This window comes from Oreochromis aureus, linkage group 16, assembly GCF_013358895.1.
Source record: "Oreochromis aureus strain Israel breed Guangdong linkage group 16, ZZ_aureus, whole genome shotgun sequence".
In the NCBI taxonomy this organism is placed as follows: Eukaryota; Metazoa; Chordata; class Actinopteri; order Cichliformes; family Cichlidae; genus Oreochromis; species Oreochromis aureus.
The window spans coordinates 6,417,924-6,444,126 of record NC_052957.1 but is presented as its reverse complement, the minus strand read 5'-3'; the positions used below and the strand labels follow the sequence as shown (position 1 = coordinate 6,444,126).

The window sequence follows — 26,203 nt, the reverse complement described above, 5'->3', positions numbered from 1 at the left end:
GCCCTCCTATGTACTCTTCTTTTGTTTTTTCTTTTCTACGTTTTTCTTTCTCTATCCTCCTCTTTTTCTTCCCTCATCATTCACTGAGGAAGGCACTGATTCCCCCCCATTGTTGCTCCTTTGTTTATCAGTCTGTGTGAGGGACGACACATGGTGAAAAATCAAAGTGATTGGTGCGTTCATTCTTTCACAATCATTCGTGTACAGAAGAATTTGTTCCCTCCCAATAATAAACATTAAAGGAGCAAAGGGCCTACTTAGTGAAACTGATGTAGCAATCTTTTTTTTTTCTCACCAATGACTTTTTTTCCCTCTTGCATTGTGAATAGACACTCGCAGCCACTTCATTAGGGACACCTGTGTATTTGCGTGTTAACACAAATATGTAGTCAGTCACTTGGCAGCAAGTCGATGCATTTAGACACGTGGAGAGGATCAAGAGAACCTCCTAAAGTTCAAACTGAGCATCAGAACGGGGAAGAAAAGGAATTTAAGTGCCTTTGTGAGCTTGGAAAGACCTTTGCTGTTGGCTGCACCATCAGTTCTCTGGGAAAAAATGTCTTGTCGATATCAGAGGTTAGTGGACAATGGCCAGACTTCTTCAAGACTACAGTAATTCAAATGACCACTTGTTACACCGGCTGCCAAGCCTGACAGAAAAACTGAGGCTACAGTTTACACGGGCTCACTAAAATTGGACAATAGCCAATTGTGAAAATGTTTCCTGGTCTGACGAGTCTCAATTTTTGCTGCAACATTCAAATTAGGTGTAAAGAATATAAAAGCAGTTCAGGCTGATTTGGGTGGTATAATGATGTGGGAAATATTTTTTTTGCACACTTTGGTCCTCTTAGTACCAAATGAGCATCATTTAAATAGCACAACCTCCCTGAGTGTTGCTGGTGACCATGACCATGCCTTTATGACTGCAGCGTACACAGCTTCACAGCTTCCAGCAGGATAAGACATCATGTCACAAAGCTCAGATTATCTAAAACTGCTTTCTGGTTTGATCATGGCAATGAGTTTTCTCCACAATCACCAGATCTCAGTCCAGTGGAACACTTTCAGGATGTGGTGAAGCGAAGATTCTCATCGAGCATGTGCTGCAGACATACATTGTTGAATCAATGCCATGAAGAATTAAGAGAGTTCTGAGGATGTCCCCAAAAGGGCATCCAACTCAGTCCTATCAAGGGGTAACTAATAAACTGCCTGGTTAATGTAAGTTATGAGTTTTTGTAGAACATGCAAGTGAGCTGCTGCACAGCAGGTTGAAGAAGCGAGAAGGAACATGATGGAGGAGGAGGTCTGACTGAAAGCCAAGCTGGGAGTGTTGTTTGCTTAAGCTAATGTAACTGTTTTTGATCAGTTTGAAAAACAAAGCTGAGATGCACACGATTCCACGTTTAAACATGCAGAAAGTTTTGCACATGAGCTTTAATACATCTGAGCTATTAAGCCCAGGGCTTTATTAAGTGCTTTATAAACAGATAACACATTGTTACGCTGTGACTCACACATTTTGGAAATCTTGCCTACATGTGCGTGGATTTAGCAGGGAAAATACTGGGCAAAAGAAGTAAATTAGTTGAAAGTAAGTCTGATTATTGTGCTTTTCTTTATGGGGAAAAAAAGATCATAAAGAAATGCAGAAAATGTTGAAAATTCACCAGAAATGTAAGGATTTTGTTCCTGTGGTGGATTCCCAGACCCTCCTGTTAATGTTGTGTCCCATTAAAATGAGTTAAAGAGAGACCGAGTGATTCCAGTTCCTACAAAAATGAGCAGTAAGAGTAAAAAAAAAAATAAAATTGGCGTGGCTGTGCGATAGTTGTCTCTGGCAGTGCCGGTGTGATTACAGACAGCAGCCACGGGATTATGAAGGTAATAAAAGCCAGGACGCAGGAAATAGCCCAGACTAAGAGAAACATATCAGCCTCAAACACAGACAGATAACTTCCCCACGCTTTGCACTTCCCGACATACACGGATGAAACTGGTGGTCTGCACCACTGCATTGTGGTGAGCGGTGAAACACAAAGCTCGACTCAGAGCCGCACGGGCAAACACAGACACTAGGAACAGGGAATTCCCACTCCCCACAGTTTAAAGCCCTGTCCCTCCGCTGAAGGTGACTATCTCACATAAACAAGCATGTTGTTTTGTTGCCGTGAACCACATGTCTGCTCTTTGGCAGCACTCCCTTCCTTCCTGGGCCTTGTCATTAATAGTGAATTAAATAACGCTTACAGAGCTGACATCTGGTGAACACGACTTCAAGCTAGAGGTGTTGCTCTTCAGAGCCGCCTTCCATGTAATTACCTCCAAGCAGCATCAAAGACGGTGGCCATTCTTTCCATGTTGAGACATAATCCTTAATGTGCTACAAATTTGTACCATGCATTCTTCAGTAAAGCCTCTTTGTCTGCTACTGGATAATAGCCAGCGACGTTGTGGGAGCACATTAAAACGGCACGCTTACTGTAAGGCTGAGATTAAAGCCATCCAGTTTAATGTCATGTACTGGATAGTTGTTGAGTCTGATGTGGTCCAAATGTGCCAATCAGTTGACAGCTGCTAACAAAATCTATAGTACTGCATACAAACACACTTCCCCCAATGCTTTCATGCAGTGGCTGAATCGCACCAACCAGAGTATCAACTGTTGGCCATTAAACTGACATTAATGATAAGTTAAGATTGGATTGAATCAAAAAAGTCAAATTTTCACTCAGTAATTTTGTTCATATCCATTCTCTTCACCACTTTATACTGGTGACATGTCCAGGGAGTATCCCCCAGCCCTCATCCTGTGACAACTGGGATACACTCAAGCATCCCCATCACCTGTATTATTTTTAATACATAACCAATTGAATTTAGGGTTAGAAATGAACAACTGATCTGTTAGGTTAGTTTTAAAATACAGTGGTTGACTCATCTTTCAAAGCTCCGTTTTCTGTCAGGTAAAAAGTGACGATTCATCTCCATTAACAAGTGACTATTTCATATTTTTCACATGAGACAGGGCTGGAAGACGACGTGTTGGTTTTACTGGTGGTGTCTGATGCATCGGTCTAGGATAAGCTCTGGTGACTGTGAAGGCCACAGCAAGTGACTCCCATATTCTTATTATTCTTAGACCTATTCTGTAAGCACTTCTGCTTTGTGGATTGGGACAAACCTCTCTCGCCAGAATAGACATATTTCATCACTGGATGAAGGTGATCACTCAGAACAGCTTTGGTTTGATTTGTGGACCCACTAGATCACCCAACTTAAGGGGTTTCTCCAAGTTATTGCTATTTAAGTTACTTGATTGTACTTTTTTGCCAGCTTAAAACTTGTAGTTTTCAAAGCCAATGTGATACATTTAAAGGAAAGATATTTAAAATGTGAATAACGTTGATGTTTATTCTGCAGGAGTTACTTGAAAGGCTGATAGTCAGTGAAAGCAGTCTTCTGACTACTTTCACTCTAGAGTGATGTTCTGAATCTTTATAATAACATGTAAGGACAGGGTTTAACTCTTGGAATCAAAGCCACAGAATTTCATGGCTTTGTGAACTGGTGACTGGTCAGCATGTAGCTCCTTGCTGCTGTTTACACTGTCTGACTTTGCCTTGAAGTCAATGGATTCATTCATGGTACTTTCCCTCTCGTGGGCAGCCGTAGAGTGAGTGTGTAGGAGAGAGCTTGTGGGGAAGGGGGGGCAGAAAAGGCGGGTGGAGGTCTGCCGACGACTCATATTTAACCTGTAACTTGAGAAGCTGATAACAAGGAGAGAATGAAGAATGAGCTCGTGATGAAGGAGTGTGTGTGAGAGAGTGAGAAAAAGACGGTGAAAGGAAAGAGCCGTGCTTTTGTTCCCCCCGATCTCACGTCCTGTTCTTCCCTCCCGATCTCCCTGGGAAATTTGACTTGAGTATTTTTCTCCTCCTTTCTCGTTACTCATGTGTCTCCCCATTTGGGAGGAGGGTGAAAATGGTCTGAACAAGAGGGAGGAGAAAAAAAACCCAGGGAGTGAAAGAGAGGGGAAATAGCTGTAGCCCGTAGCCAGACTTTGCCTGCTTATTCAGCGCCGAGTGCTGCACTGCGCCGTCTCCAGTTGTGGGATGTTAAGATTTGCCTTTGGCTGCACTTCGCCCCACTCGCGCGCTCACATTAAGACTCTTTAGACATCTTTATGCTCATTTTCTTGGAGGAGGAGTGAGTGAGGGAGAGGCTAACCAGACCTATTAGCCTGAAGCCTGAATCTCTCTCACACACACACACACACACACACACACACACACACACACACACACACACACACACACACACACACACACACACACACACACAAACTCTCTCTCTCGCTCTCTCGTTCTCGCTCTCTGACACACACACTCACACACACACTCCTCCAGTCCTGCGCTGCACCAAGGTAACAGTGAGTGGATTTAGCTTTTAGCCATCTGGTCGGAGCACAGAGGAAAACCTCTCTGCTGCACACGGTGGGGGGGCAGAGGAAGAAAAGCCAAAGGACGATGCAGCACTAAAACCAGACAGAGAAAACCAAAGAGTGAAAGAGAGAGAGAGAGAGAACGACACACAAAAAAGACACACTCACTCTGAGACAGGATGGCCACCGCAGTGTTTCAGGTAAGAAGTGTGGTTGGGAAAGGAGGGTAAAGAACTGCTGTCTGTCTGATGTTCGAGCTCCTGGCTTTTCGTGTGTGTGTGTCAGTTTTCTGCATTGTGGATTTGCTTGACTGTTACAGAGAAACAAAGTTATCACAGAATGTGTGTGACCTGACGTAGGTGTGATACTCATGTGTGTTATGCTGCACTGGAGCAGTGCTGTCTTCTTTATATTTATCACAGGTAATCTACTGTAAAGAGTGAATTCAGACACATATTGCATATTTCCACAGCAGAGTGCATCGAGTTGCTTCTGGTGTGGATTGCAGAATTTTATATTAACGAGCGTGTAATTATACACAAGCTCTTGTTGTATCAGTGTAGTATTTAAATGTGTTTATGTCAGGTAATGTAAAGCACTGCTTGCTTCTGTAGTGCTTGTGTATGTGTGTGGTCTCCTTGGCTAACCATGTTTGTGGTTGGTGGCCCATGGTCATAGCTGGAAAGATGGTGGCATCTTCTCTTCTCTTCTCCTTACCAAGAGTGTACTTCATATGTGAGAATGAAAAAATGTGTTTGCTGTCATGCTTTCAGTGGTGCTCTGTATAAAGTACGTGTCTGCGTGTGTGTGTGTTTGTGTCGACTGCTGCAGTTGTTTCACAATAAGACCTTGCAAAAGTTGTTCCACAGATATAATCGCCCCAGGCGTGAGAAAACCCAACAGCACTTGGGGAATTTTTGGCACGTATAGCGGGAGTTACAGTTGCCTCCAGTTTGCTTCAAACTGGGGAGAAGGATAAAGACGTAATGTGAAAACACAGAGCGTATTCTTAAACAGATTTACAAGGTCACGCTGGTCACTGACAGCTGTGATTTTTCTCTGTCCCATCCACCCTCGCTGTGTGGGTGTTTGGATTTTTAACAGATTCTGGTTCTTTCAGCAGAATATAATGTGAGTAAGAGGTTAAATTGTCTTCACATAGTTAGAAGACAGTAGGTTCCCATCAATACATTATGTAGTGTAGTCCAGTAGAGCTGTTGGAACAGAATACTAGCCTATAATGTAATGTATTACTGCTGCTGGTAATGTATGCTAGAGACAGCTGGACGAGTCCAGTAATACTTATCTTTCAGCATGGAGCTGGTGTTGATGAGTGCCCCTTCTAGCCTTTGTGCTTTTTAAAAACTGGCCCTCGTTTTGACAGATTTGAGAACCAATGGTGTTATTAGCAGATATTGGGGTAATTTCAGTAGGACTTCATGTTGGACTCAATATGTGGGCACAGTCTGCCAGTCACTGGTGAATTCATTGTGGTAACCCTTCCTTTAACCACTGACATCAGAGGTTCCAACTTTGGGTCTGGCACTTTCGTAGTGCCAGTGCTAGCCTTATAGCATTTTTTTAAAAAGATGGTGGAAATGTGTGAAATTGAGCACCAGCTATGCACTGATGGAAAAGTTATGTGTCCACAAAAATGTCTAAATTGACCCCTGTGCACCCCCAGCTTTCTACACATGGTGTTTGTGCACAGTCACTTCCAGATGTTATACAGTGGGGTATATTTTGTCAGCATGGTTTCCAGTACAGGGAGATGTGACTGTAAATCAGTCCAAAGTTGTTGAGAGTAATCACCTTTATGCTCTGAGGAAACATTTCTGTCCTGATGTGACTGTATCGTCCAGGATTGCAGTGCTTCCATCCACAGTAGGACTGGTTTAACCAAGTTGACAACCTCTGTGACATTTTGGACCAATGTGTATGAGAGCACTTTCCACCACCCGACACCTTTAATTTTCATTGTACATTGCAGCTTCATTATAACCACAGAGACCCAGAAGTCTTTCAGCACTTGTAGTTTTGGGGACTCGTTTATGAAAACGCACCATATGAGCAAACTATAATAAGTGATGGCTTAATATATATTTGGGCAACATTGTGAAAGAGGTCTTGCAGTGGTAACCATTTGGAATGGAAAGAATAAACAAGAAACAGTAACTAAATCTAAAAGCCTGTTGAATTTCCAGAAGCAATTCCATTTAAAACCAGCATTATGTGATCAGCTAATCTAAGGAAAAACAATAGGTTGCATGCATAACACTGTTGTAAAGTGATCGGAGATGAGAAACGGGATGATATTAGCATTTGTCTGTCCAACTGACCAACTCCTGAGGGCAGCTTCTTTCATTTTAGCTGCTAATTTTTCATAGTCACCGGATAGTCCTCTTCTAAAAGCAGAACAAAGGAAGTGAATAAACCAAAACAATTAAAGAAGCAAAAAAGAATTTAAATCACTCAAGAGATTAAAGGGAATGCAGATTCCTGTGTCGCACAGACCTTTAAACCAATACTACGGGCAAAATACTGATTGCAAATAATTTGCTGGAATGAGCGGTTTCTGACATCACAATTGGTAATAACTTGTAGGATGTGTAACCCACACATTCCTTGGCCGGCGTACGTGTAACACGGCATTGTCTTGCCTGAAGAGCGGCATTACCCGTGACGCCTGGCTGTGTGGGAATGGTGAACATCCACTGGCTTGAAGCCCATGCCGGACTGGATTTCAGAAGAGACATTTTTCATCATTACTGTCTGCCAGTCTGCCAAAACCTCCCTCAACCCACTCTTACAGGCAACTCTAACCACAGTTACATACTCAACCACACATTCAGCCATAAGATTGGGACAGAGGAAGGGCTGGCCAGTTTGGGAAGGTGTGTTTGTTCACTTACTCTGTATGTGTGTGTGTGTTTCTAGGATTAGGGATAAGGCAGTGCTTCATGAACCATAAAAAACCACCAGTGTGAATTCTCATGCTCTTCAGCTGATGTAATCTTTCTTCTGTGTGTGTCTCAGTTTTTGCAGACACGGCCTCAGCTACGGCTTTACTGTGTATTGTAACAAACCATTTTGTTTCTTGTGTTTACTATTTTCTCACGGACTCACATTGTGACTGTGCAAAACTCTAGAAGAGTGAGAGAACTTGGCTTTGGCCCTTTATTCAAGGGCACGAAGGTGCATTGTAATGTAAGCCAGGAGACACTTTTGATTTTGCTCAATGTTACACTCAAGTACAGTACAAAGTTTGCAAATCCAGCATAGGCTGCATCGATACATTGCATAATACATCTACTGTATTATAATACAACTAATGCACTCTCACTTGTGCTCACAAAATGCTCTGCTGAACTGTAATGTGTGCACACAGCAATGTATTTATTCCCTGGGTCCTCAGGGCTCAATGTTGGCACATACTGCAAACCTGCAATACATTAGCAACATAAATAATCCATAGCCATGCCAAGGCATCATGCCTTATTGTTGGGCTTTTAGTATAATTAATAGCTTCCACTGAGAGCAAGTAAAAGCTTCACATTTATCAAGGGCGTCATATAATGTTTCACTTATTGTCGTTGCTTAGCAGGTCGTCTGGCATATATGAGAAACTGCTGTCATAGGCCCACAGGAAGGTGTTTTAAGAGCGTTTCAAAGAGCATATCCGGAGACTAATGTTGCAGTTAAAATGTACAGTGGACCCCCTTCAAAATTTACTGCTTAGGATGCTCGAACGACTCGGCACCATCAGCCCACCAGCTTGGATGAATACACGCTGTTTTCAAGCTTTCTTTTGAGATATTTAAGTTGTACATTATTATTGGGTGATGTGTTGAAATAATTTGACAGGACCATGGCTGCATTCATAAACTGTATGAGTTCATTCCATAGACACAGATATGTACCTGCTAATTATGGCTTTCTTCTTATAACATTATAAAACAAAGCTGGAGCACAGTCGCTTTGATGGGTTTTACTGTGCATTATTTGACAACAATTCCGAAAAGCACCAACACCACAAACACGCTCGGGTAGTGGAAGTGAGGCCTGGCTGGCTGCAAACGTGCTTTTTTTTTTTCTGCTGTAGAATTTCACATGTTAATATGGGAGTTTATGGGAATTGAGCAGTTTCTTGGAGCCAGCCTCAAGTACACTGAAGGCCTGCAGTTTTTGGTACTCCTATATCTTTTTCGGTTTTCAGCTTTCAAGGTTGTTGGGTGGTTGTGACTTACTGGTAGGTTTGGGGCTCCTGGTATCTTTTTATTGGAGAAACTTGTCCGACATGGGAATGTAGACTTCCACACTGATGTTTTTGTCCTCCAGGACTCAACATCTTCACAACACTTCATCTGCTGGTCTCACATTATGAAAATCTCTAGCAGTGATTGAACACAACTCTACATAGTAGCTCAACACAAGAAAAGAAAAGATGGCACCACCTTGGGAGAAAAAATAAATCAAAATATGAATTACACTTGTTCCATTGCAGATAGGATAGGTAAAACAGTCATACAACTCCTCCAGCTGCCCTTTTGTGCATCATGTACAGTTTATAAAATATTTGTATTCATTTATTTTTGGCTAAAAACCTCAGTGGGTTCAATGGTTTGTTTTATGTTTTGCTGTCAAGAATTTGCCCGCAGTCTTCTTTCTTTCCATGTTTCTTGACTGGTAACTGGAGCCAGCAATCTTTAGACTTCCTGAGGACCCTCACAGATTACTACTCTTTAAATAGAGGGGCTCCTTATAATACCCCCAAAAAGTGGAACATTTAATGACAGCTAATCTTTTCAATGACTCCATGCAATCAAGCTGGAGGCCTGGTATAATGGCCCTTTCTTGAATAGCATTGGTAGTTTCATAGTCAAGGAACATATTGAGAAAGAAAGGGGGGGTCCAGTCGTTTTTTTCATTTTCCCAGCCTCTTTTTGGGAGTTTATTTTGGCACGCAACTTCAGGGTTTTTTTTTTTGATCACCAAATAACACCGTTCCCCATTTTCTGGGATGACAACCTTATCAGTAGACCAGTAATACTTTGTATCAGGGGTACTGTAACTTTGTATCAGGGGTATCCAATCAAAGTCCTCAACTTACCCTTGCAGTGCACCATCTCACAAACATTGACTTGTTTTGGCTTTAAAGCAGCTTTATGCTTATTAAACGTGGCTCCTCCAGGGGAACTGAGCCACATGTAGAGTCTTGAAAGATTTATTTAGCTTTTGTTATCCTGGTGCCCTTACATGCACACGTTAGTCGGGATGGTTTGGCTCTTTTTCAGCCTTTATGCCCCTCCTGCACCATTCGTGCCAGTTTTGCCCAAAGGTCAACAAAAAACAGTTTCTGCTTTGTTATGCTGTCCCTGAAAATATTCACTCCGTTCTTCTAGTTTCAGAGGGTTTGTATAAGATGTAAACATTTAGATATTCTGATGTCATAGCTTGACTGCGATCAGGATGGTTTGTTTTTGATCTCATTATTGCTGAACCTGCACCACTGAGTTGAAACTTTTTTTAAACATCTTTCAGATTGTTTGCACAGTAGATATGAGAGAAGACTGATGAGGTCATGTCTCAGGATTTGATTTCCAGGTCTTCTTATAAGTTTCCTTTGACTTAGTTCTTGACTTTGACATGTAATGGCCTTCGACAAGATGCCGTAGCTTTGAACTTCTGTGGCCACTTATTTCATCACTGATTCTTTCAAGATTTCCTCCAGATTTGGTGAACCAGCTCCTGATTAGATGAGGCCAGCATGGTGGTGTAGTGGTAAGCACTCCTGCCTTTCAGCAAGAAAGTTACTTTTAACCCGGCGGGTTGGATTGGGCCTTTCTTTATGGAGTTTATGTTCTCTGACTGTTATGTGTTTCCAAATGTTTCTGCCTCTCTGAGTTAATCCTGTGATGAAGTGTCCAAGGTGTGTACCCTGCTTCTCATCCAGTGTCAGCTAGGATAGGCTCCAAGCGCACCATGAGCCTGTTTGGATAAGGAGTTAAGAAAATGGATGGATGGATAATGTTAATGACATTTAGGCTTACGCAAGGTCTAAATGTCATTAATGTTTGGTTCAAAAACAGTTTTGAAATATGCATCTTATCCCATCATTGCATTTTGAGGTTTTTTAACATGATATATATGGAAAACATAAAAACAATGCAAACTTTATATGTCACTTCATTCTCTGGGTAAGAAGGTACATTTTCCCGTTAAAGCAATGTGAGATGTGAAAGCATTTTAGTGTCCACATGACTGAGCATCCATGTGAACACCATGCGAGGTATGTTCATGTGTGTGTGCCAGAAGTCCATGAGGAGGGCGGGAGGTTGTTTTCTTTTCCTTTTTTCTCCTTCTTTGTTATCAAGCCTCCATGTCTCTGTGAGGAATGTTTATAGAAAGCAGACCTGTTTCCTCGCTTTTACCAGAAACCTTCATATTGTTGTTTGCTTTTCATGACTGATTGGTGTCGAGTGGGGCTTATAGTCCTGACCAGAAAGGCAGGAAACATCAGTGCCAGGTTCCTGATTTTTCACCAAGCTGCTTGGACTCACTTGAAGGCTGGAGAGCTAAAAGATGGGAGAAAGTCTTGTCTGGGCCTGAGTACAAATATGCCTTTAATCTTCTTTATAAAACATAAAATATAGTTTCTCAGCTTTGTGGAGCATTTTTAAAGCTTGCCAGGAAGTATATAGGAGTGTAACTGCTAGACATCAGATTTTAATAGCCAGGATAGTTTTGCCCAACTTGTTCATGACCTGTTAATGGCAGTGGTGAGTTTGCTTTCTTACGCGTATTATTAATAGCTCTATTTAGGATATTAATATTTGTGCTGGAAACAGTGCGGCAGTGATTAATGTTCGGCTGAGTCAAGTTATGCAGATCTGTGAATGGATCTGTGTTTTCTCTGCCGATTTTTTTGTTTCATACTCACCGAATGTCAGAAATGAGTGATTGTGCACAAAGCAAAATGGAGCAAATAGAAATTCTTAAGTAATCCTAAGAAACGTCCCATGTTTAACAGCTGATGATTGCGTGATGATCAGTTTTGTTAAAAAAAAACATTTAAAAATGGGGGATTTGAAGGAGAACCAGATAAAGGAGGGAGAAGCTTTGGTGGGATTAAATGTGAAACCCAAACCCACCCATCCATCTGTCATTAGAAAACAGCTAAATGTGTAGGCGTGCAGGTGACTTAGGGCTGCAGTTAAATGAATGATATCCTTCCCTTTGTGGGGTTTTTCTTTTCTTTTTTTTTTTCATTGAGGTTATAACATAACAACTTTGCACAGTTGACTGCACAGGCTCGTCTCAGCTTGTCCAGTTTTCTCCTCTGACATCAACCTGTTGCTTTCCAAGATCTCAACGCTCCTTGTGCAAATGCAATCTAATGCTGAGATAACAGTTCCCCTCCAAAATACGCAAATATGAATAAATAAATGTTCTGTTGATTTTAATCACATCACGTGTTCGTAATCAGTAAATGGGGCATAATTGTAGAAATGGAAATTTAAAATGGAGCTATTATGCTTCTCCTTATCTTCTCTTTTTGTATATACTATTACAATGGTGGATGCTTAAATTAAACATGGCCAAAATGTGACCTTGCGAGTCCAAAGCTCAGGCTTCACACTGCTCTAACACCCTGTTTTGAACTGTTTTGTCTATTCTTAGCTCTGTGTGATGTCATTGAGAGTGTGTATACCTAATAAGGTCATCTGACTGTAGGAACATTGCTCTGGCTGTGAACATTGAACAGCAAGTGGGCGGAGCTTCTAAGCTCAACTTCAGGTGGGGGGCAGCCAATCAGGAGAAAGTTATCTTAAAGGGAGCAAAGGGTGATTTGAGTGGCTGCACCAAAGCTCAGTGTAAGATAAATAAAGATTATTTTGAACTGTGAATCATGCAGAGCTACTGCTACTCTAAACTAGTAATAAAAATATGGAGTCGGAGGTTGACATAATAGATCTCCTTTAACGTTTACTCCATTAGACAGCTTTATCGTTCATTTGCTATTTCTGTTGTCTGCTCCCGAGAGCAGTGTTCTTCAAAATTACAGTGATGTAAGATTGTGGTCAGGACTGTGGCAAATCTTATACTCCACCATGGTAAATGTTAGGATGTGCTGCAACCACAATAACTATAATAATTGCAATATCATATTGTGTGGTTATTTTTCTTGTAGCTTTAGGGTCTCATCCCCAGGGTGTCAAAAGAACTCATGGATACTAGAAAGGTCTCCTTTGGCACGATTCACTGGGTTTAACGGAGAAATGCTTGTCATACTCTTTAGTTGTTGCATTTGGACACTTAGCTTTACGTTTAAATGCTCACCCACAGCATTTAAACGTAAAGCACCAAGTGCCTTATGGTTCTCTGTTCACACCACCGATTTGTGCACAAGTCAAAGCTGAGCTGGCTTCAACATTTCTTCAGTGCCGCAGTCATGCATGAAGCTCAACCAGTCATTTAGTTTCATGTTTAGGAACACAGAGATGCCAAGGGATGATGTGGACAAGCACTAGAGCAGCACTTGATGACTGACTGAGTCTAGCTGCTCGTTCTTGCTGATTTTGTAAGTTTGTTACTCGTTCTGATAAACTAATGTGCTATTAACAAAGCAGCCAGTGAAAAGAATCAGAAGAATATGAGAAAACGCATCCAAACACAACACTAACCCCAGTCCTTGACTCGTGACTTACACCACCTCCATCTACCCGTCCTCGTTCTGTGGCGTCCAATATGCTAGGTGTGTCAAACCACCGACGCCAGAAGATGCCACAAAATGGCAGTATGTGACACTCTGCCTTAGTTTCATATATCTAAAAAGTGCAGCTATCCTTAAAATGTTTGCGAACTGCTTCTTTTAGCATATTTGATATTTACTGATGCAGAAAAATGCATGTGCAGAGGTTGACACAGTAAAAGTGTTTTAACATTCCTGCTCTGTCTTCACCTCAACTCTGAATGCAATTCTTTTGTAATCAAATCATATTCCAGGATGCAAACATATTTCATCATAAAGATTCAGACATGAATCAAAGAAATTAAAGGTTTTATTACCAAATGTTTATGAGACAAAAATTGTTATTCTGTATTAAGCATTCATTTCTGCTTTTATGACTTTGACCCATTATTTCTGTCTGTTCTGGCTTGTTCCATTTGTTTGCGTGTTTTAAGGGCCGTTCCTACAGTAACATCTCCTGCAAGTGAGCAGATGTCCAATGACGACATGTGGAAAAATGTCTTCATGTGAACATGTGTCACTGAGATATAAAATGGGGAGATGCTGAAAGACTTCTGACAGAAGCTGAAGTTTCCCTCTGCTCGCTGTCTTTCAGCGAAGCTTGCAAAATTCCTTGCAAAGGTTTATCCATAGTGTAAGCACAGCAGTGAAATTGGTATTGATCTTTGCATCTGACTGTGGGTGAGGGAGCAAACACAAGCACGATGCCCAAAATGTCAAAGGCAAAATGGCACAGAAGATGGCAAGCTTGCCAACTCACCAGAGGACATAAACCACCCTCTGAACCCTGATTCTTCATGGCTGCCTTCTTCTTAACCCCCTCTTCTCGTCCTCAGCCGCTTGGCCTGGTGCCAGAAAGTGAGAGCCATGCTAAATGTGTAAATCAGCGTGCTGGTAAATACCAGCTCTTAGCTGAAAGACCCTGGGAAGGGAACGTGACCCCCGCTGTAACTTTAGAACAAAAGAAACAAGCCGCAGCTTCTCCCCTCACCACACTGTCAGCCCCGTCCAACAAAGACAGGGGTGAGAATGAGCAGGCGCTCTGGTCGGCTGAAGGCCACTTTGAGCTGCAGCCGTGGAGAAGAAGCATGGCAGGGACATGCAAAGGCTGTCTGATCCCTCGGGGGTTCAATTTGCTCCTACACAGGCAAAGAAACAAACTGTGTGCTCATTATGATGGTTTTTCGTTTCAAAAATCTTTTGACATCTATCTGTATCTCTTTATCATCACTGTGGCAGCAAATAAAGTTAGTTAAGATTAGATTAACGTTAGCTAATCTATGCTAGGTAGTGTGATGGACTTAGCCGTGGCTTTCTTTTATAGTGCACACATACAGGATCAGAACTGAGATGAGATGTGTGGTTGACACCTACAGACCCAAAGTTAATCTTAATAGACGGACACAAACTAACTCAAACCAGCAACATGTTTTTTACTGAATGCTGTCGCACATGTTTTGCGTCTCACTATTTCTGAAGGGTTAGGGTTGGACACCAGCCTCTCAGAATTACCACTAATAATGCAGTCCAAACTTCTATTTATAATTGCCAGTACACAAAAAGGTTTGCAAAAAGAAAGAAATACAAGGCTGAAATTCCTGAGGCGGCAATTGCACGTGCAATTTTAAAATGGTTGCATAACCTCTTAATTGTAAAATAAGGTGGGTAATTTATGGTGGAATTTTTTATATTGGAAATTATGGACATGGTTGATTCACACCTCTGCAATTATTGCAAATCATGAGCGATCCAGAGTAATACTAGCCCCATGCAAACAGGGCTTTAGACTGTCTGTGAAGGTTCTCAGTCATCCAGGTCATCGTAGTCTAAGAAGCTTGGATAGAAAAGCGTCTGGACTTCTTTAAGTTGCTTGAAGACGTTTCACCTCTCATCCGAGATGCTTCTTCAGTTCTTCAGTGATTAGGTAGAGGTTCATTAGGGGGTCCATTGTCCCTCTTGGGGGGACACTCCCACAGGGCTTAAATCTGGGACTCTCCACCATTTGACCTAGAACTGACGAAGCTTCTCGGATGAGATGTGAAACGTCTTCAAGCAACTTAAAGAAGTCCAGATGCTTTTACAGTAATACAAAGACAGATGATAAAACGCCTTTCTAGAAAAGATGGATTTTTTTTGTGCAAAAGTCCCCAATGTGGTGAATAATTAATTGAGGTCTTAATTGTTTTTGCTATAAGATACTGTACTGTATACACCCAAATACTGTATAGTACAGTATAATAATCCCAGACGTGTACTTAAATATGCTGACAAAAGAAAAACAGACACAACCGTGCGTACATGCCTCTTCATTCCTGAAGTGCTTCTCATTCTGTGAAACATAAATCAGCAGCACCGAGACGAGGACCAGTGTTTGGAGACAGCGGCTCAGTCGTGTACACGTCCTGCAGTCCAATCTGCTAATAAATCTGAGATTTTCCACAACTTTCCCTTGAGGGAAACAAAGAGGCCATAACTTTCACACAGACCGAGACAGACAAGAAAGAAAAATATGTGGATGTAAAGCAGCATAAGTGTACATTAGGAAAAAGAAAACTACATCGGGCAAAGAACGAGGTTTAAGAAATTCCTATTCAGCCCGCATAGATGCATCAGAATTGTAATAAAATAATGAATATGGATTGAGAAGGAGAAAAAAGCAAAGTGATAGGGCATAGTTGCTTGGACCAAAGCTCTCCCATCATTCCTTTGTGCTTTGATAATATCCCAATAAGTCCATACGAAGCCGCACTCTGGCACACTCGACCAGCACAGACGCAGAAAAGCCTTCTGTTACTCGTTACGCCTCACAAATTGAATTTGCACAGTGAATATTTCGGCCGGGACGTGCCAGATGCAAAGATCTGGATAAACATAAAAGCACTCAGGGAAGCCATGTGTTTATATGCCAGTGCAGAGAGCTGGAGAAAGTTTTCTAGCGCACGCCCTCCCACGCTCTTTTCCATGGTGGAGAACGAGCTAACCTGCATGGAAATCGGTTTGCTGCTTGAAGTAAAGCTGGAACGTGCATCTCTGTGTTTGATTTTCCTCCGTGAAGGTTGAAATTTGTAGTAATAGGCATAGCGGAATTTGTTTACCCAAATAATGAATCGATTCATCATTTTTTCTCCGTGCCGCACCGGTGGGGTCGTTGGTGGGGTTATTAACATATTCAGATCTGGGAGAATGACATCAGTTACATAACGTGTCAGTGTCTGGAGTGTGTCAGCAGCTAGCAGGAAGCTTACTGCATGTGAACGCCGTCATACGAGCTAGGGATGTCTGACATGGACTCTTGTGTGCAGGAAATGGGCCCTTGTTTAATGCAGTTAACAGAAGCATGTATGGAATGCAACAACACAATTATCCTTTATTATATTACACTCATTTGAATACTGCCGATAGCATCAACACACACTCTCACCAGGCTTCCTCCCCACGCACCGCAGAGCCCGGACAAAGGCTTTGTGTAGGTTTTCATCTAAATTCAGACATTATTCAGAAGCCATGGTTACATTGGACCCATTGCATTCCGTTCTATGGGCTGTTTGCACGTTTGATTCAGGTTAACAATATACCTTATGTGTGGGTCTATAGTACTGAGGCTAGTGCTATAATCTGAGCTTATCTTGCAGTAGTGTAAAATATCCTTTCATTTTCCATGGGGGTGTTTAGATACACTTACAGAAATCTGACTTCTTAAAGCATGAAAACTACAATGTACATCTGAGGTTGACACAGCAGCTGTGGCTACTTCTGGCTTTTCTTCCAATAGATGTTGAAATATTCTATGTTTATATATTATATATATATTTTTTGAGTGCGGGTCCCAGCTTGTTTTTCTCTAAAAATGTTGCATGTGGTCAGATGGAAAAACACACAAACTTGTCCATTTGTACAAAATGAAATAGCTGGTAATGGACAGACACGATGTTACTGATGGTTACATCCTCATGCAATAAAGAGGATATATGTTGTATCACAAGACCGCTGAAGGTGCAGAGGGTATAGCAAACGTGACAGTTTGTCTTGAAACTGTTTGTCTAGAACTTTCATTGCTGCTTTTAATAGAAGATAAGAATTTAGGTGTGAAAATCATGTTTCCTTAGTTTTTAACTAAAGAGTGTTCTGTATCATAAATACTGTTCTGAGATTTTTAAAGTAACAAACCTGCTTTAAAGTATGTTGAAACATCAGTAACTTGTGATTATTTTGATTGTGTGCAGTTCTCTGCCCTCATTGGCATGAATGCATTAGGAGCCATGGTTCCCCCGTGCAATATGAAAGCCACATAGATTTGATATTAGAGCAGTATTTCCATAGATGGCAATGATCATTGCAGGATTTACATAAATATATGTATCTGTAATTCAAAACACATGCAGTGTTTCGACAGGAAAAATGAGGAGAGGCCCAAAATAAGAGTTTAATGTCTAGGTACCAAAGTTTAGAGTTCTTTAGATATTTAATTCTGGACCAACATGGCGGACTCGACTGACGACTATCCTGAAACCTTTTAACGCTCACGCCTCTATTGAAAAGTAAATTAATGCACTTTTAGTTTTGTCCATGCAGACTTCTCGTGTTGGATATATTTGTTTCATTCAGTGGTTTCCTGCTGTTTGACCTGTGGCTATCCCATTGCTAAGTGCTCACCTGCTTTTAGATAAATATTTGCTGTGGTTTCTGGTGGACCCTGACTCTGAAAGCAACAGTACAATGGCACCAAGTCCCACTGAAGCAGCTACTTACCACGAGGGAGAATGTGAGCTATTCTAATGTGGGCAGACTACCTACAGTCTCAATCTGAACTTCCAATCAGCGGTTACATTACAGTGGCGCCATTCGCTAATTTGTCATTGATATTGCATCAAACATAATTTAATTGCAAATAAAATGAATGAATTTTATTGGTCATGACAACTGAGTTGTTATAACTCCTTTTTTAAATGTTTTGGCGCCTTCATGAACTTGCTCTTTGTGTTGTGTTCTGCCATTTTGGCCGCTCTCTTCGAAATGACGCATTTAATGATTACATTTCCATTTATTCTGTACAATGCATCAGACCTAATAACTATTTATCTGATGGCTGATTCTTCGAATGAAATGTAGCCCAGTCAAAGTAGTGTTCATTGTTTTGGGGCTCACCAAACAAGACCCTTCATGGCTATTTCTGCTCCTTATAGATAGAACAGTACAACCTTTAAGTCACATATCAGCACTAATGTTCTCCTCTCTGTTAATATCTTTTTTCCCTTGTGTTTTACTTACTTTTTTATATTCTTAATTTGCTAGTGTGCTTATCCTGCTGCATGACCCAGTTTGAGCTTAGCTTTAGCTGTCAGACAGATGGCCTCACATTTGAGTCTAGAATACTTAAGAATACTTTGGTATACACAGGAGTTTATGATCAACTCAATAACTACAAAGCGCCCAGGTATTCTGGCTTCAAAATAAGCCAAAATCATCACCCTTCCTTCATCGTGCTGACATTTGGTATGATGTTCTTTACATGCAACTTTGCAAACCTAAGCCATGCATCAGTGTATTACCATATACTTTAGCATTTAAAATGCTAACTGAGCTCTTGCCTTTCTTACCTGGCACAATGCTCGAGCTGACCTTGGGCTGAATTTGTTTGAATGTCCATTCCTGGGATTATTGTGGCATTGTGTGCCTGCATGCCCCAGATCAGCAAACTTCCAAAACTTCTGCCTCATAGAGTTGCTAACACTTGCTGATGATCTGTTACTCAGGTGCGTTTGAATAGGAGCAACTAGCTGCTACTTACTCTCTTAACTCTTGTGGAGGAAGCAAGGATGTACTTAGTTTTTCACAGAACTGCCTCTCTATTGCATTTGCTTATTACTTTAGTAGAAGCTGAGCAGAGCTCTGGTGGGAATAACATGAGGTCACTGAAACTCCATGCACTAATAGAGAAGTTTACCCCCACAGGCACACAAGAAGTAACAGCAGAGTAAGAAAGATGTCAATCAATCACTGTCTGCACATGCCCACACAGCCCTGAGAAGATCAGACAATATAAGTGAAAACACCTGTGTGCGCAGCTATGGACCGTCGAGCGTAGCGTATAGGCTTTTATTGCAAATTAACTTTAAAAAAATGGTAGGATGAAATGGAGCATTAACGTTTTAAACACACTGTTCTGTTTGGTATTACTTTAGCTATCTTTCTGAGCTTATAACAGATAATGAAAGGGCCTAAACATGGGTTACAGTCAAGATAAAAGCATGCTCTTGTTCAAGTATGCAGACTAGATATTGCAAAAACTTGATCACTTGAAATTCTGTGCATGTGAACACACTCGGTGATGACTGACTGCAGGTGAATGAGCTGTCAACAGCATGGGGCAGGGGCAGCGTCAGGTGAGAACACTGACCAGGCCCAAGGAGCCTGGGCCCCTGAAGGAACAGGGAGAGAAGAACGGTGTGCTGTTGAGCGCGAGTGATAAGGACGGGAGGGCTAGAATAACTTCTAACTGAGGTTGATTTAAGGCAGATGTAAATACTGTATCCAGTCATCTCCAGGCACACTTCACCATGCAAGACAAAATTCTTTAAAACAGACATAATCCATTCTAGCGGGTAATATATTAGGACAGTGGTGACTGTGACAGACAGCATGAAATCGGTGAAAAAAAAGTGTTGCTTTTACCTCACGTTTGACACTAATTGGAACAGACTGTATCACGGTCGAGATATTGCATTTCACAACTAACAAGCAGTCATGGAAGGGTTCCATTGAAGTAGTAACAGCCACTGTGTTGGAGCCTGTCTTAAATTTGGGCACTGTCTTTTTGCATATCAGCTGCTTCTATTGCTAAAGGGACTATAATCATGTAATCTGATTAAGGTCATTTCCTGTTTAGAGTTAACATTCCTGTATTCCAGATGGGGTAACAGCTATAAAAGAGACTGTAATGACCCAAGGTGACTCACACATCCTCAACCTTGTGAATCTAATCAGCCGTCCAACATCCCAGTGGCGGTTATCCAGTGACCCTTTTAAGTTTGGTTTTGGGAGCTGGCAGATAGTCAAACATACTTCGTTTCAAAAGTACAGTGGGTTGTTTATACAAGTACATAGTGCTAGCTAATTTGGGTCTTTTTAATTCAAATTGTTAAGGCTGGAACTGGAAATTGGCCAATGAATCTGGTCACCCGATCTAATAAATATTTGATTATTTTGTATCCATATCCATATGAGTATACAGCCCAACAATAAGCAAGAAAATCCAGCGGTGGTTGAGCTCCAGCTGGGATTTTCATAACCACTAAATCATAGTGAGACTTCATCAATCGCAAAAACTCTGGCACTGAACCTGCCAACATTTACACGTAGTTTGAAGGGTCAAAAACAGTGAAGCGAAGTCTGCGATACGTGACGCGAGCAATTCTTTGGCCAATATCCGCCCAACAACACTGCGCTAAGCTGCATGAAAGGCCTAATGAGACCGCACTTTTTCAAAGGCAGTTTTTTATTTTATTATTGCGGGCAGAGGAAGAATGTGCTACAGTAACACAAAGCAGACCCCAACATCGCAGAAATCCAGTCTTCAAGCAATGACGCAATTAGTCTCGGATAAGGAGAGAGATGGAGCGGTAGCAAAGATGAAAGGTGCTCTTAGAGGTTAACAGCTATGATAACCTCGAGGCCTAATCGTTCAAAGCTAAAACAGATGGAGCATAGCAATGAAATGCGAATATAGGAAAAGAGCAATGACAAAAGCCCTCTAGAATCGTAAAGCTGCCCCGTGCGATCACCGGTCAGTCAGTTATGTAAGAGATGAAGGTACTAAGTGGTGAAAATCCAAATGAGAAATGTCAGAAGAATGATACGAAACACTAACCGAGGATGAGAAGACAGGCATGCACAGGAAGGAAACAACCACCACGTTGACATCCTGTTTGCATTCATACTCATCAAGCGGGCATCTTTTTCTAGGCGCACATCATTCGAATCTTCTGCTAGAAGCCATTATCATTATACTCTTCCTGTTTATCAGCCTCATGCCCTCACACTGAGCTCACAGATTGATTATGGAAACTGTTGGATGGTAATCGGATTAGTCCGAGCACTTGACAGATCATGAGTTCTGTTGGAGCGGTCCCACCGCTTTGTTCTTCTGTCTAGTTTAATAAGGTCTTACAGTACAAGGGGTCGGACGTGAACATGTACAACAACAGTCTGTCGTTACCTTGTCTTTTAAAGTCGGTAGCTCCGAATCAGCACCTCCTAAACACTGTCCGTACAGTTCTTGAATTATCAGCCTTATTTAAAGATGCATCCGTTGTTTTTTGGCCATTTGTGGGTCACAAAAATACTTTTTTCAATTCAACATCATGCACAAAAGTTGCCATAAAGCCAAAACAGTGAGCTGAACGAAGTTAAAACGGTAAAGCAGAGGCGACTTTTAGATATTATTTTACATTAGTTTGTTTCCGAAGGGGATTCTCCTTTTTCTCTTTCTGGTAGCTCTAATTCTGTAGAAGCTTGTCCTTTGCTTGTTGTATATTCTACAGTGGATATGGAGAAACACATGGGTGCTAACTTAAAGCATCTGGGGTTCATGTCGAAAATATGAAGCCATAAATTGTAATCTAAATATAGCTGCCAGTGTGCTTGTTGTTTTCAGTGTTTCTCTAACTCCAAATTAGCATCCACATAACTCACTGCTTGTCTTTCTGTTTTCAGGTGTCCTCATCTTGTGTTCCAGCAACAAACTATGAGCTGGTAAGCAACAGTGTTTCTTTTCTTTTTTCTTTTTTGTTTTGGTAATTGCTTCCATGCTGTACTTATTACAGTGTCCGTCTTGGTGCAGAATTGTTGCAAATAAGGTTGGAAAGTAACATGCTCTATCAGCTACACTAACACAGCAGTCACTATAGCAGATAATGGTCCATTATCTGGAGGTCCCCAGAGACAAACTTGTGATTTGGGGCTATATAAATAAACCTGACATTGCTCGACTTAACCGTTGTTTGGCAGCTCGTTTTCTGTTCTGATAAGGTTATAAAAATGGTCTTTGTTAGCTTTTGGAATAAAAGTAAAAAAAAAAATCTTCTGGATAAGAAAGGTAAATAAAAAGCTGTACTATTGAATCTGCTATATCATGATGACGACTTTTGGTCTTTGAAATAACACTGAGCAAAGTGGGACATATTCTGGGTATGAACAGATTCTGCAAGAGCCATAAAATATTCGCCTGCTCGGTTGCCTTATATGGTATTGACATACGAGGCTGTGTTAGACTTGGATATGATTCGCTTGCTCGCTTCATCAAATGTTGTGTGTTTAAATGGTTTTGGGCGCTTGACAAACCAAAGCAAATATCCCCTGCACTTTTCTGTGCTCACACAGAAAATATTTCTTGAGATTGTCTTATTTTGTTTTTAAAAGCAGCAGTAATTAAGAAAGAACATGTTATTATCCTTACAGATGCCTTGGCATTAGATGCCTTCTGCATGAAGACATCTGTTTGAGATGTGCAGAGGCATAAGGCTAAGCTCTCTGGGCATTGTTAAAGGCATGTGTTTGAGTTCATTGCTTTCTGAAACACCTTTGGGATGCAGAGGGCAAGATTTTACCAGAAAAATAGACTTCACTGCTATCTGTTGGCCTCTATCAGTTTTTCCCCCAAACTTTTTCATCTGACGCACTCCTGCAGCCGTCACATGGACTGGGTTTCACCAATTTAGTTTTAGTTTTTTTCAAGTTTCACCAATTTAGATGTTTATCCAGAGTTTTAAGTAGTTAATTTAAAAGTCATTGCTAAGGAAGAACAAAATATTTTTTCTGACATATGTATGTCATGTCAAAAATACACATATAAATAATATTGAAAATTGTAAAAAATATACCTTTTTTACGCATTTGTACAGCTGTGTAACAGACACTGCATTCATTATCATGCACGATGATTTTCATACCCACATTTTTCAAGCAGTGTGGAGGACACTTTGTTAGTAATATTGAAATACAGATTTAAAAAAAACAATATTTCTGTCTTAATTGGTTGTATATTGCTGAAGGAAGCAGAGGCAAACAGTAACTGCAGGGCAAATCTCGACAGTCTATCTCTTGAGCTTGCCAAAAGGCGTCTCCCTCGAGGCTTTTATGCCTGCATTAAAGGTGCTGATTGCCTCCATAAACACGGACGGGCTGAGGTGTAAAACACTGGTTGACGTGTCTTTACTGTACCGCTGAGGAGAGAGGAAGAAACACAGAAGTGTTAAAGCTGAGGGAAACAATGGATTTCAACACAAACAATGGGACTTTTTTTTTAATTGTCTAAAAATACAACTGCAGATACTGAAGAGGAAATGGGAAGCATGAAAAATAAACACAGTGGTGGACACCTGCTTTTATGCACCTGAAGTTTTCCAAAGACTTGTGGGTTTAAGTTTTGTTGGTAAGCTTTGCTGTGTTTGGTTTATAAAGTGCAGTACGTATTACAGAAATGAGTAAGTAATTGTGTCTGTGCGTCACCTCTCTGGTGTGTGACAGGAAACTGGATGGTGTGTGTGTATGTGTGTGTGGACGTGAGGGTGTGCATGCCTGCGAGGCCTGAGGTGTGCTCTCAGTCAGCTCTCCTCAGCCCTTGTTTGGTGAATTCCTTTGCTCACAGCCAAAGACGGCGTGATTTACTGCCCTGCATCAGGTACACTCTGATTGACCATATATTAACTCAGCTGGAGAAAAATTCTGAAAAAAAATAGGAAGGTTTTTTTTTTTTTTTTAATCCAGACATTCCAGTAAGATTGACGAGCTACAACTGGAAGAAATTCAACTTTATTACCAGATGATCGCGCTCCTTATGTAATGAATCTCATGCAGCTGCTACTCGGCTACAGATGAAAATAAGCAGTGCTTAATGAGTTTACTATTTTATTTGAATTTGGATTTTTTTTTTCATTTTTATTCCTAACATGTCCAAACAAAAGTTACAAAACCAGTAAAATTTGGAAGCAACAAAATTGGTTCACAGCAAGTGCATCTTGTTTTTGGCTTTTCAGTAAACCACATCATCATGACCGTAATGAGGTGTTTAGTAGGTGCTGCGGGAGCTTTTGTAATCTTTGATCTTCCTCAGCAGGTGGAGTTGAAATTGCAGATGTTCAAAGCCTTTTTTTCAGAGCATTTGAAATGGATTTGGTTACGTATAAAAACTCAATTTCCAAAGTTTTTCTTTTTTTTCTATTCTTGGATCCTGCCTGTCACCGAGAGTGGCCATCCATAATGCCCTTACTAGGTATGCAGAAGCCCTGTTGTCCTGCTGTTCAAACCTTTTTTGAGTGGGAATGGCCTTTTGTGAGGGTGGCCTTTCAGTGTGAGGACCTAAAACTGGTTGGTTTCAGATCATAAACGGTATAAAAGATGTGCGATGTAGCTACCCTGATGTCACATACTGGTTTGTGAACTTTTCTCATAAAGTCTTAAGCTGACTGTTTTCTCGTAATCAGGTTGGTGTTTTGAAATCAGATATGAGTGAAGGGGTCAGCGGACAGTCAAACCACATGTTCATTGGCTAACAACTTGTCAATCATTAATCATAAGACAGTGATCACATCCGGTATAATTCTCCTTTCTGACTCTAATAATGGCAATAATTCGCAAAATGAACGTAATAGTTTGTTGAATGTGACCCCAAACTAGTGACTGAGCCAAAATTATCATGTCTACAGAGGTCAGGGCCGAAGGCTATTTTCGCCGTATTCTACAGGAGCGAAGTCATTTTGCAACTACAGCTATTGCCCCCTGGTGGCCATTTAATAGACTGCAGGTTTAAGGCAATTCTGCATGTCCGAGGGCTCTATAAAGGCCCAGTATAAGATAAAAAAAAGGATTATTTTGAACTTTAAGTTACGCAGACCTACTCTAGGAGATACCAAGAATAAAAGTAGGGAGCTGTACTGTAAATGAGCATAACTGATCCCCTTTGAAGGACCTGTTATCACAACAGCTGGGAGTAAAAGTTTGTTCTTGATACTTGAAGTAGTTGACATGGTGCTTTTGATTTAATCAAATATCATTAAAAAAAAGAGTGCAGACTTATCACCATTATTTAAGTGTTAAGAGAATCGACTTTTCTCATTGCTTAAGGTAAATCTGTCTCCATAGCAACTGGTTTAAGGACACAGCACACAGCTAGTCCAAGAGTGTGCAGGGCACTGTGAGAACTAAGCTGGATAGATGCAGCTTTTAAATGTATTTATTTTTATTCTGGTCTCAATCAAACTGTGGATAATAAAGCCAGATGAACGGTAAGAGTAATAATTTAGTAGATATGAATAAAACTTAACAGCACGAGCATTAAGTTAATGATACTGCGGAATTAGTGCTTAGTGATTTTAGTATGTTGTAGCAATATACTGGTGACTACGTCTGGAGTGAATTTGAAATGATTCAGCCCACGGCTGGAAGGTGATGCCAACATTTACTGTAAGTGATGATGTGCGTTTCAGATATCTCATTCAACTGTTGAAGATGACAGATGTAACTGCCTCCAACTAGCCCCCTCTTGAGTGAGGGGTGCATGGTGTGCTGTAGAGCATGCTAGGAGCATTCCTCAGATATTCCCTCATGTTGAGCTCATGTTGCCAGGAATCAGTTTTATTTTGCACAGTCCTTAGATGAGGGTACGTGGGCTGTCGGGGAGATGTTAGGTGTTCTCACCGGTGAGATAGGCTGCACATTTGTTCTCGCAAGTAAAGATATGCACACACTCAGAGAACCATAAACCACTAACACCTACGTCATCCAGCATTTTTTTTAATATAGGTCTTGTGTAGTCAGGGAACAGGGCCAGGACATCGCTGAGTAATGAGTAACTGCAGGGCAAAGATGGTGTAGATGTGGTCCAATTAGTGCTGTGTTTAGAACCACACATATTTCCCCGATGTGCCCTGTGTTACGCTGTGTATACAAGCAGCAACCAGGGATCCGGTTACAAATTACAGAATGTTCGAAGAGCCCTGGGAAAGTAG

General features: G+C 41.1%; 1 protein-coding gene across 12 annotated transcripts in view; it reads left to right on the top strand.

Annotated features, from left to right (window-relative positions):
• Window positions 1–26,203, top strand: part of tns1b (tensin 1b) — a 190,921-nt gene that overhangs the window by 87,372 nt on the left and 77,346 nt on the right. For 11 of the 12 annotated variants that reach the window (XM_039600127.1, XM_039600126.1, XM_031757388.2 and 8 more), the window contains exon 4: window positions 21,912–21,950. In XM_039600127.1, coding sequence (XP_039456061.1) covers window positions 21,912–21,950 — 39 coding nt within the window. Of the gene's footprint in view, window positions 1–3,890; window positions 4,648–21,911; window positions 21,951–26,203 lie in introns of those variants that run through there. The other variant, XM_039600133.1, reaches the window with a different exon arrangement.